The sequence below is a fragment of the Pinus tabuliformis genome, chromosome X, assembly GCF_031772625.1.
Source record: "Pinus tabuliformis cultivar Carrire ecotype Pingquan chromosome X, CPIR1, whole genome shotgun sequence".
NCBI classification, from domain to species: Eukaryota; Viridiplantae; Streptophyta; class Pinopsida; order Pinales; family Pinaceae; genus Pinus; species Pinus tabuliformis.
The window spans coordinates 921,585,619-921,598,513 of NC_142308.1; the positions used below are offsets into that span (position 1 = coordinate 921,585,619).

Consider the following 12,895-nt stretch of genomic DNA (forward strand, 5'->3'; position numbering starts at 1 on the left):
TCTTTCATTCTTAAGAATAAAATAAGTAAGTGTACAAATTCCTTACCAATTTCAGAACTTTTACAAAACCCTTTTCAAAAACCCTTTCACAACCAATTTTAATGTGTATTGGTATTTGTTTTAAAGCTTCGTGATATTTTTTTAAAAGGAACCATGAAGAAAACCGTTTTTGAAAAGGCATGCACAAAGCCCCGTTTTAAACAATACATGGGCATTCAACTATGAAGAAACCCGTTTTTAAAAAAATATGAACAAACCCCTTTTTAAACAATACATGGGCATTCTTAAAATAATGTTTTCGAAACCTTAATGCTTTTCGTGGGTTTTTGTAAAGGGCCTCGGAAAAAAATGGTGTTCCCTCCGTATGAAGACCCACCGTTCAGCTTTCGTTCTTTTCAACGGAATTTCGTTGTCGCGTCAACGGAATGCTAACTCTTGTTTGGCGAAGAGGAGCCGCGTTTGGGCAAAAAGCGTCCACTCTTCAAACTTCTCAACTGTACTAGTCAGATTAAAGTAGTGTATCCAAATAACAAAGAGCGTTATCAAAATCATTTTCATTTTTTAAAAAATATTACACTTTAAGTTGAATTTTATTCAATCGTCTTTTCTGCTCAGTCATAGTTGGCTTTTTTGTTCTCTTGTTTTTTTTTCAAAGTTTCTCTCAAAGAGTTTTATGCAGATTTTTCTTCCTCTCTGTTGTTTTTTTCTTTGATTAGGGAGTCTCATGTAAACTAGCTCTGATACTATCAGAAAAATTGAAGAGAACAAAACCCTGGAGCAGAGAACTATTCTCAGTATTAAAAATTACTCACTAAACTATACTCGCCACGATCAGATTGTAACATACCGATCGATCTTTTGTCCAATTAAATCAAACTAAGTAAAACTGAACTAAAACATTTGAAGAGACAATGTTAACCGCTAACAAATAATTAGAATTAAATTATCCAACAAAACAAATCTAAACCCAAAAACACTAACACCATCTTAAAAAAAAGGAAAATAAAAAATATTAAAAGTAGATCCATTTTATCATATGTGTCGTATTAAGTTGGACCTGTGATACAAACATAACAGGTAACTTCCCATATGACTTTGTTAAGGAGGAGTGAAAATAAATATTAAACAGATTTTTCACGAATTCCAGTGACTTCTCTATCTGTAGTAGCTAGTAGCCCGAGAATGGTTCTCTGATATGCTTAAAAACACCATAAAATATACTTATGAACTATGCCATAGAATTAGACATGAACCAAATCAAAATAATGTAATTGGAAGCATGAAAATATTGACATATAACATAGCAAAGTGAGCCTGTGAGCCTAGATTTTGCGAACGTAGTACATGGAGCTAACAAGAAGATCTAAATATTTTTCATTTACGCTCCTATAGAAACTCCACACTTCCACATTTTCTGTCTTATGCATTGAATTTGATAAATCCCTTAAACGGAACAAACATAACGTCTTTTCTCACTGGTTTACTTAAAGAACATGTAAGGACCAAGTTACTTACCATTATCCATATAATATATATAGGCAAGCACAAAGAATATTTTTTGTGAAAGAACAGAGTTTTGGGGTATGTTACTATACAGTACAACCTCAGCCTTATTCTGGAAAAGGGCGGAACGAATCATGTTCAAGAAGTGTGAGAATAGTAGCTGCAGGGGCTTCTTGCGCGAGAGAACTGGAGCTCCGTGAGGGAAGAGGAGAAGTTCGGCAGATGGGGCAAGTTGCATGCAGGCAAAGCCATTCATCAATGCAGTCGATGTGGAACATGTGATCGCAATCAGGGATAACCTTCACGACCTCCGACTCGTTGTAATCGCTCAGGCAAATTGAGCAACACTTCTTATCCTCTGCTTCGTCTAATTCATTTCCTTCTGCAGATTTGAACGATTGGCAAACTTTGTCAGAATATAACATCTTGGGGAATGAATCCAACGTCTCGCCATCGATCCCAATCACAGCGCCGTCGTGGTTCAAGTGGGCGGTAGGAAAGCCGATTGCGCGATCGTTAGCCCATCTTCGTGGATCAAGTAACGGATTTCCGTAGCGACAACGTAGGAGGAAATATGTAAGTAACAAAACGATGAGTATTATGACCCCGGCTCCCATCGATAGCAGCACGGCAAACCCACTACCAGAATTTCCAGGATTAGGTGAAGTTGAATTTTTGTCCATCTCAGTATATACTGCTAGCTATGGCGGGCATCGGCTGTGAGATTGATTATTATGCCTGCTGCAACGCAGCAATTCCGTGCTTGGCATTCCTTAGACATTCAATGCATGATGGAAGGATTTGTGGGGCAAACTGTAATAAGAAATGGAGTATTCTTTCATGTACAGTCCCGATTTTTGTTGGAATATTAATTCCAACTGCAGCAGAAATCAGCGTGGACGCGGACGTGGACAGCGACGGCAGTCAGTTCCCACTCAGCCATCATGCAGCAGGAAAACAGCTCCGTAAAACCACTGCCTCATATCGCACCGCCTTTTGCCAAAGGCTGTTTTTCACTCGAGGCCTCCGACACAATCAGCTCCAGCCACGAGTCCAGTGTACAACTCTGAAACCACCAATTCCCCAGACATTAAACTTCGATTAACTTGTGTGAGTTTGGTGTGCGAATAGCGTCCGATCAAGTCAACCAACCAGGATCTGTTACAAGCTGCCTGAACTTTTTGTTTGACCGCCCATTCCCTGGACAGTAACGTTCAGCATGGAAGGGTCTCCCGAAATCGCCGTCAACCGTCCGATTGCAAGGATGGATCTCCACCGTTGATCAAAGCCGAAGTTGCGTACAAACCTGCAGTTAATGTTGCGTGGAGTAAAACAAACTTTTGTTTTGATCGCCGACTTGTCAATGAATTAATTGACCGCCATGCTGAGAATTAAATGGCGTTCGTAGATTGTTGGTGAAATTTTATTACACGGGAGTTTGGCAAGTAAAATTGAATTGCCCTGATATGTTTTTGTTCTGGGTTCATTTGCAGGATGAATGAAACGAAAAGGGATAGCGACTGTAATTTTTATTTTTTTTTGCACATGGGATAAAAGTGACAATTTGCAGCAGCGAACAATCAAGGGAGATGCACAGCAGTGCATAAATCATGTGTTGACCATTGTAAAAACAAAGCAGCAGTGAAAAACAGGTGGGAGTGCATATGCTTTTGTAATGTTTTTTTTGAACGAGCCAAATGTGAAACGTGCTCTAAGCTGTAATTTTTACATTTACACATGGGATGAAAACTGAAGCTTGCGGCAGGAAAGAACAGGGGAGCAGCAGATAGTTTTTTTTATATGTGTTGATATGTTTTTTACAAGGAGGATATGCACAGCAGTGCGGGGAGTGTAACCACATATTTTTTTTGTGTAGTTTCATATGAAAATTTGTTTTTACAGTAGTATGTGTAAATTTTTTATTACATCAGTAAATGTAAAAGGGTTTTATAACAGTAAAAGAAAAAGAGAATTTTACCTAGCAGTGTAAATTCTCAGGAGGATACAGAGTTTTGTTTTTTGTTGGCTGAATGTATTTTTGGTGAATACTTTTCAGTAAAAGATGATGAATATGTATCAGGGATTATATTTTAATGAATACAATTTTTTTTTATGGTGATGTAATACTCTGTTCTTAGACAAATTTTTTTTAAGGCTTCCCTGTGCAAAGGATCCTGTAGAGAGAAAAACAGAGCATTGTGTTTAGTTTGTTTCCTTTTGGGATTTACCTGAAAAATCCCCCAACAATTTTTTCGGCCGGATGGATTGTTGTATTTGAACTTTTCTGTTTGCAAGGATACTTTTTAGTTGACCAGGGACATAAGGGGCCAGTTATGGAATCTTTCTCATTTTCGTCCTTGCCCATCATTCGTGGTGACATATTTTAATAAGAAACCCACAGGAGTCGTGGGATGGAAATAGGTAACGCAGCGTCAGCAAGAAAGCGTGTTGCAATGCGATCAGGCTGCCCAACTAGGAGGTTAAAACGAAATTGGTTGCGTGTGCATTTGGGCAATGAGTCAGGCGTTGGACGCGTCCAAAACAATCGCCATCTCTAATTGTCTTGTAATCGACGACCCCCAGGTTCTACATGCAGCCACTGTAGCTAACACTCCAATTTTGATGCGAGGTCCAAACACTCCCCCGTTAGAACCATTTACGCTTTTTTCTACAAAAACAAATATTATGTGAAAAAAAGTATATGTCACTGCCACATATATATGATGGTTTTGGCTATTCTAAAAAAATTGATTAATTGAGAAAATTATTATGTCACTGCTAACCAAATTGTAATGCGCAGTGCAAACACTTTCAGCCTACAGAAGCCGGTAGATCATCCAGCGCAGGTTAGCACCATTTACGCTTTTTCGAAATAAAATATTATATGAATATCGTTTTATAAAAAATGATTAAGTGAAAAATAATATTAGGTTACTGTTAAGTAATGGCATATAGAAATATAGAAATGGTTTAATGTGATTTTTTGGAATTTTTGGTGTTAAAATCGATAAAAAAAATTGTAGTAAAATTTTAATTTGTGTTATTTAAACTAATTTTTCATTATATATAAATTCAACACTTTAAAAAAAATTGTAATAAAATTAAATTTTAATTTGTATTAGTTTGCAAAAATTCACCTTAAGACTATGAAAGCCAAAGCCACCCATATGCAATTGGTAATTAAACGCTGAATTCATTACTTATACTTACTTCGCTGTAACCACACTTGAGTGGAAGGTCAACAATGTTGGAATCTCTACTATCGGTCGGTTATCTGCCACGCACCATAACTTGTAGTTAATGAAACCCAAAGCCACCCATATTAAACGCTGAATTCATTGCTTATACTTACTTGGCCGTAACCACAAGTGGAAGGTCAACAATGTTGGAATCTGTACTATCGGTCGAGCGTGGGGCTATCTGCCACGCACTATAACTTGGAGTTAATAGAGAAATGGAACTCATGTGAATATTCCGGATGGTGTAGAACTCATGTTTTGATTGTTCTAGAGTGTGTAGAACTAGAGTGTTGATTATGAGTCAATTGCACTTAGGTAAATGAGTTAGGAGTACATGTTATTTTTTTAATAAGGAAATATTGTGATGTATTGTGCAATCAGTTTTGGGTTTTGGTGTGGATTAATAAAAAAAATCGTGTTTTCTGTTATAAATAGTTGTTAAGGTGTTTGAGTTACAAGAAAGAGTTGAGAGAATGGTTGTAAATCTTGGTTGTAAATAGGGTTGTTTTGTGTTGATCAATCTATTGTTTATTCTAGTTTAGAATATTCGTTGTTATTGTCTGTGTAAATTATTGGGCACGTGAGATTTAGGGTAAAGAGCAATTTTTTTTTTATTTTTTTTATATGGGTGGCATGTAAGGTTGGAATTTGGATTCGTTTTTATTCACGAGACAATTTATTTTTGTTGTTTTGCATCTTTAGGCTTCCCATCAAGGAACCATGTTTAAAAAGTTTCTCTTCAATAGTGATGTTTTAATAATAAATTAACCCTTCACCCATGAAGATTTGGTTAAAATATTACCCTTCAATAATACAATTATGTTCAGAAATTTCACATGTTTATTATAAGAAAAGAAACAAAATTACCATAACACACAAAAGGTTTATTGAATCATGAATATTGGTTTGAAATTTCATGAATGGTCACAATAAAATCTCCATAACTCTGAAATAAAATGTCCTTGACCCCGACATGTCATAACATTCATATATTTCAAATCTGATTGAGGAGATCTTATGGGACATATAAGATGACCAACCAAGTAAAACTATAAGATGTCATATCCTCTCCACAACCATAATCACATGGAATCAATCTGGGGTCCGTAGTGGAGAGTTTGTAGTCAAGCAAACATAGTGTATTATAAGCATTTTCATATTCATAGATGGCGGTAGATGTTGTTTTCCATGAGCTAGATCTTTCAAAGGTTTTAAGTGATCTATTTGGACACTAGAGATCTGGCACAGACTATAGTTGAAACTACACTTCCACTATTCCACAGGTGACACTATGGCATAAGATAACTTTCATAGATGAGTGATGAGTCGGTGACCCTATGGTAGGCCCCTAGCCCAAACAATCCAATAAGGGTGGGTGGCCAATACACTTAAGGAGAGCAAGTGTCAACAAGTAATATTGTGATTGAAGCTCATCTTGACAAGGAAGACGTTTTGTGCTTTTGGCTACGTAGCTTCGATGATGCACTAGCACACTCATGGATTGATTGTTTGTTTCATTCAAATAGGGTTTTAAATTATGTTTACATTATATATATATATATCCATTGGATATAAAGGAAACTATTTTGACTTGGATTCTAATCCAACTTACCCTAATCAAAGGAATGAATTGTGAGTTATTGAATGACATTCCTCTTAAGGATTATGAAATATGTATGTGTTTTTTCCCTTGTCCCCAAGGTGGAGATAGTAAAGGTCTAGGTGACAGCTATGGCACTTCAATCATACTATATTGAGCACCTAACGAGATATTATCAAGAACAAAATGTTGGAAACCAAGCCAAATTTGTTGTGTTGTGGGCATATATGTGTGTGTGTGTGTGATACAGAGTCTTTATAGACTATATGCTTATTGGTCACTTGTTTTTGTGAACATATATTTAAGGAGAATAGGTAATAACATTTTGCGAATGGTATTAGATCCATTTTCCCTAGTTTTTTGTCCTTATGTTATAGGTGCTTTTACACAAATTGGATGTATTTTAATTCCTTCTTGAATAAAACTATGTTGTTTTCTTACCTATTGTGCACATTCGAATTCACTAGGGAGCTCCCTTCAATTGGCATGGTCCACTCACATGCACCTCAAGTCACATCAACAAGGAAGTGAATCAATCAAAGGTCAAAAGGGGCCTAACTAGATTTACCCATGAAAAATAGAAAGCTTGAATTACTTGTGACACAAAAGAAAATAGATAAAGACTAAGAATGTGAAGCCTAGGAGTAAAAATACATAAAAGGTTTATCTACAAGTTTATAGCTCTGTTTGTAATAATTTCCAAAGCATAAAAAGATCCAATCAAAGAAATTTCTAGATGGTTTCGTCAAAGATATTTCCAAGGTAAGATGTCTACATTACTATCATGTTTACATTTGATTTCTTCAACACCAATGAAAGATATCAATGTGCCACAATGATAGGAAGCGGAAATGCACAATTTTGGTCTCGAGGTGGCAACCAATGTTGCCAATATTAACAACTCATAGCTCAAGTAGTCAAGAGCGGGGTGTGAGGGATGGTGGATGATTGATGCAGCGGGGTTGGCATGAGTCACCCATTTTTGTTAGAATTCAACTCATAATATATTTACTAACAATAAATATATTCACAATGTTCTAGAATATAAAATAAGATAGATGAATGAGCTCTATATTAGTCACCAACTATGGTGAATAATTCTTTTACCATTATTGAATTATCAAAAATCAATATCTATCTCTATATATACCAAAGCATGGGTCTCTGAATGTTGTGGCCTACCATAAATTGAGAAATGAAACAAGGTTCAACAATGCCAAAGTGGCCTACCATAAATTCAAAATTGAAATGAGGTTCACTATTGCAAAAGTAAATGTGTAGAAGTATACCCCAGGCTTAGAAAGTAGAATTTTCGAAACAGAGTTATCTTGCTATGTATTTAAGGAAATTAGTATCCAAGATTAGTGAGATGATTAAGGAACAAAGTCTGCAACAATTGTAGAGTGCTTCACTCTCCATTTACCAATAATGTGCAAGCTAAAAAAATTTCCAGAACATGGTACAAAACTATAACTAATTATTTTACCAGTATGGAATTATAAAAAAATGATATATATCTATATACTTATAAAAGAATGAGTACTTGAATATTGAAGCCATCACAAATTGAGAATTAGAACATGGTTCGTTCTCGGAAAAGTAAATGTGAAGGCATATATCCAAGGATTGCAAAGTAGAATTTCTAAAAGAGAGTTGTCCTACAATTGTATTTAGAGAAATAGGTATCCCATGATTAGTGAGGTTATCAAGCAATAGAGTCTACAATAGTTATAGAGGGATTCTCTCCCCACTTACCCACAAGGTGAAAAAACAAAAATCAGTTAGAAGATGGTACAAGTCATTGTAGGTAATTCCCATCTTCTAAACATTAAAAATATATGAATTACATTTGCAGTAATTCAACTCTATAATCCAAACATTCCGCAAATTGGAATTTTCCAAACCAATAATGAAGGACAATAATGACAATGGATAGGTAAATGCATTCATAACCAATGGATTCAATAGAATATAAAGAAAAACTAACGAATTCATGGAACAAGAAATGTCAACTATAATGATATTAATTTGGGTCCATTTTTTTACCTCTTGATACAAAGAACCCGCCCCTGCATGTAGAACCTTCAAAATCATACAAGATGCCTCTATTGTATTAGCATTTGGTTTCAACGCTATTCCTATAACAGACTTGGTTTCATGGAAAGTTCAAAACTGAACTTTCATACAACCACCACTTCATTCTCTTCTCTCCTACGCCGTTGTTTTCCTTGACATAGTGGCCAACAAGGTTGGAATTTGGTATTTTTCCCATCATATAATTTTACCAGGCAAAATGTCCTTAATTTTTTAAAGAAATTACAATCTCTACCATCTCTATTTCATCGTTAGAAGTGGAGAGATCTCCATATTCCTATTATTTTGGAGTAGATGCAGCTCCTTTAGCCAAATTGTTTCCATATTACAAGCTATTTTCTCTAGACTATACTCTGATTTTACCTCCATCTGATTCTTCAACAGATTTTTTGTTGCAAGATTTATGCAACAGACCAAGTACATTAGCTTTAGAGGCCAATGAGTTTGAATAAGCTTCTTCTGATCAAACCATCATGCAGCATGTCAATGATTTTATAGTGTCGGATGATCAAAGAATTGAGGAATTCTATGATCACACACAACACTTTGATTGATCCATGAACTCTATTGATTATAGAGAGAAATCAATCCCACAATTGTTGGGTTTTCTATTGTTAGAATCCAAAGATAAAAGGGAGGAAAGATAGGGAGACCGTGCACAGCTCCCGAAAAAAATAATTAAGTTTTGTAGTAGAAGATTTGTTTAGATTTTGAAATCGCCTAGGGAAAGATTCAAAATTAATGTTGGTTCTCTGACAAGATCATTCCGCACTTGATCAACATTACCATCCAGAAACTATAGTATATACTATATCCATTCCCAGTGAAAGAAACTTTAGCTAATGGAATTGTGCGAGTGGTGTGAGATAATGTATTAATAATGCTTTTCAAAAAAATTAACCCATCAAAAATACGTTCCCCACATTTCAAAACACTTCACGAGAAACGACCATTTAAAAATTTAAAAGGTATTTTATGGGTGAAATCCCTTGTGATGGGAAACTTTCTTGGCAAATTACAACCCTTTTCTTGGGTTTTAAAAAGGGATTTACAAAGGTGTTTTTTATTTTTATTTTTGAAGGTTTTTCTGGATTAAATGAAAAGAAATATGACTTTAAGTGGGGATTTTTTTTAGCTAAAGTTTTTAGTTTTAAAAAGGGAAAGCTATAAAGTTTGGGTTATTAATAGGGAGACTTGGTCACTTCCTAAGTATGTATGGGAACTCGTGGTTTCTACCTATATAGAGTGACCTAATCAGGCAATCAAATGAGCTTTAATATAATCATGGAAAGATAAATTTATGGTCAACAAAAAAAGATGTAAAAGCACTTATTGCCATCCAAAATGGTTTGGATGCCACCATATTTCCCAAGATCTAAGGAGAAAATTCCTCCAATATAGTGCAATATATCTTAAAGATAATTATCAGGGAATTACAAAGGTCAATCAAGTTGAGTTTTAGATGTCAAGGATGAATTTTGAGAATTTGAACATGAAAGAATCATAGTTTGTTAATGATTACATGACCCAAGTTATAAACATTGTTAATAAACTAAGGATGAATGGTGAACAAATTTCAAATCAGAAGGTGTTAGAGAAGGTTCTTGGAACCTTTCTTAAGAAACATGATGCAGTTGTCACAACCATTGAAAACTCTAAAGACTCATCACAACTATGAGTAGATGAGCTATAGAGATTTTTGTATCCCATGAATTTGTAATAAACAAGACATGGACATTGTAATTGTCCAAAACACTACAAAGACATCTATTGTAGAAATAAAAGAGGTGATGATGTACAAGATCCAAACTATGAACATGATGAAGATACTAAATTCCACTATATAGATACACAAGTCTAGAATAAAATTGAACCGCCTTTTTAACAAAAATAATAGGTGAGAAAAACTTGGTAGTGGAATTTGAATTTAGTTATGAATATGGATTAGCATATTTTGAGGAGTGGCTTGCAAAGACTAATTATGATGGAGATGGAACTAAATATTGAAAAGTTAAGATATCTACATCAGAATATGAAACAAGAAAGATGATGTAAACCATCAGTTTTGTTCAGGTTATCACAACAATAGAAGAGAAGACAAATGAAATGAACATATTGATTTTGATGTTATTCATGTCAACTGAAAATTCAAATAACAATAGCTAAGGTGCAAACAAATGTAAAATAAGAGCTAGATGGAAATAATACTAAAGATAAGGACATGAAGAAGACCAAAGTAAAGCTGAAGTTACAAAACAAGAAAAACTTTGCAAATTATAAAGTTCAAACTCAATGTCAAGTATTGTAAGCCTACATGAGACTTGGATGTCTCATCTAGGCTTACAATACTTGACATTGAATCTAAGTCTCATCTAGGCTTACAATACTTAACATTAAATCAAAAACTAATTATACCAATCGGTTCACTTCTTTCATGTTCTGAATGTAGGTTTCTAGAATTTTAAATTCTTTTATGAATGTATGCATAAGATTTAATGATATGTGAATATCATTGTATAACTTGATCTACATTTGTGATTTCCTGGAGGGTTGTTAGAGGGTTGTGTCATGCACATTACCGTGTTTGGAAAATATTTTTTAATTAATATATTTTGTCGTTCCATTCTTCCATTAGCGCTTTAATCCCTCTATGGCCTCTCACCACATGCATCACTCAAATGTTCATTAGTTTGAAGATCCAACTGAGGTTGTGTTGTTATTAAGTTGATTTTAACGGTTGCTTCGATTGGATCAGATCGTTTCATTTACCCTTGAGCATTTCAATGGCATGTGTTTCTCCCTTCACCTTCGTCTTTCGTTTCAAGGAAATGTGTTTCACCAAAAACCTAGGCCATTCTTGTAAGAGAGAGAGGTGGACTATTGGGACTAATTTTCCTACTGGAGGAGAGGCTAAACCTTGGGGCAAGATTTATTGAAGAAAATGGGTCATACTCTGCTATAGATAGGTCATTTTTCATATCGTAACAATGAAGAGGAAAGAGGACCGATTTCTTTTTTTCTTCTTGGATATACACTCTATGGATATAGCGTTGTAATTATTTCGTAGTGTTTTATCCAAAGCCTAATAAAGTCCCTCTTTGTTGGGTTTTCCACACAATCGATTTTTGCAAGGTAAGAGTTGCATAAGGAGAATAGTTTCTTGGAATTATTGTTTCTACTATGCATAATTTGTTAGAAGCCATGACTATGTTAATTGTGCATATATTTCATATCTTAGTTTTCTAGGTTTTTAGTAACAGTAAAATTATAGGTATAAAAATATCACTGGCACATTAATAATTTTGTTGGGCTTAGAGGAAACAAACATGGTGTTAGAGCAAAGACTCTGAGATATATTCAAATAGTGCACATGTTCAAGCTTAAAGGGGTTGATGGTATTTGCATGGTTTTCAACAAATAACTATTCAAGTGTTCAATTTACCATGGTAATCAATTTCAAATATTAAGACAGGCTACAAGGAGACTTAAAGTATGTTTAGTGGAAAGTTTGAATAACCACTATTCTCAAGGAGAACTTGTGGAACAATGCTAACTCAATAATGGTTGTTCTAGTGTTAGATCCTATTTACCTATATTTCCATGAGGTTAAAGAACCAAGGGAAGACAGGATCATATTGGGTGGGGTGAAAGATCACTTGATTTGCTATCTATTTGAGAAAAAAGATGCCAAAGAGATGTGGCATGCACTCACCAAATTGTACCATAGTTACAACTAGAATTGAAATATTATTTTATTGGATAAGCTCTATGGCACGAGTATGTCCAAGGGAGAGATTGTGGCTTCCTTCCTTACTAGGATCGTGTAGGTGTGAGATGAGATGGAAGTTGTAGGGGAGACAATCCTTGAATATGAACTCATGTTTATAGATTTGGATGGATTTACAAAGAACTGGGATGTATTTGTAAATTGCATCAATGGACATGAACATCTTCCCACCTAGGAAAGGCTCTAGAATGATTTCGCATAGTAGGGGATCTAAGAATAGTCTCAATGTGGAGATTAAAAGAAGAAGGGTGAGGAGGAGGAGAACTAGACCCTAATATTTAATGGAAAATGGAAGGCCAAGGTAGGATCCACTAAATACATCAAAGGGAAATAAAAAGAAGTTTTATGCTAGAAAGGTGAAATGATTTTCCTGCCACCAAGAAGGGAATTTTTATAGTGAATGCCCTAACAAGAGAAAGGGAGAAAAAGTAAGGTCATTGTTATAGCTAAGATCAATGGATTTGCATATATATTTGAGGATGAGTTCTCACTCATCATGTGTGTTTCTAGTTCAATGGCCACCAATGCGTAATATGTTGACATTAGCACTTCATGTCACATGACTAGAGTGCAACACTACTTTACCAGTCTAAAGGAAAACATTTTGGACTTCCACATTGAGCTTAGCGACAATGCCAAGTAAAATCTAGTAGGCTATGGAACTACTACATT

At 35.0% G+C, this 12,895-nt stretch overlaps 1 protein-coding gene across 1 annotated transcript; it reads right to left on the minus strand.

Moving 5' to 3' along the window:
* Positions 1-1,610: 1,610 nt before the first annotated feature.
* On the minus strand, positions 1,611-2,186 carry LOC149142688 (putative RING-H2 finger protein ATL71). The gene has a single exon (XM_089451559.1). It carries the CDS (start codon positions 2,184-2,186, stop codon positions 1,611-1,613), a length of 576 nt encoding a protein of 191 aa, XP_089307685.1.
* Positions 2,187-12,895: the final 10,709 nt, after the last annotated feature.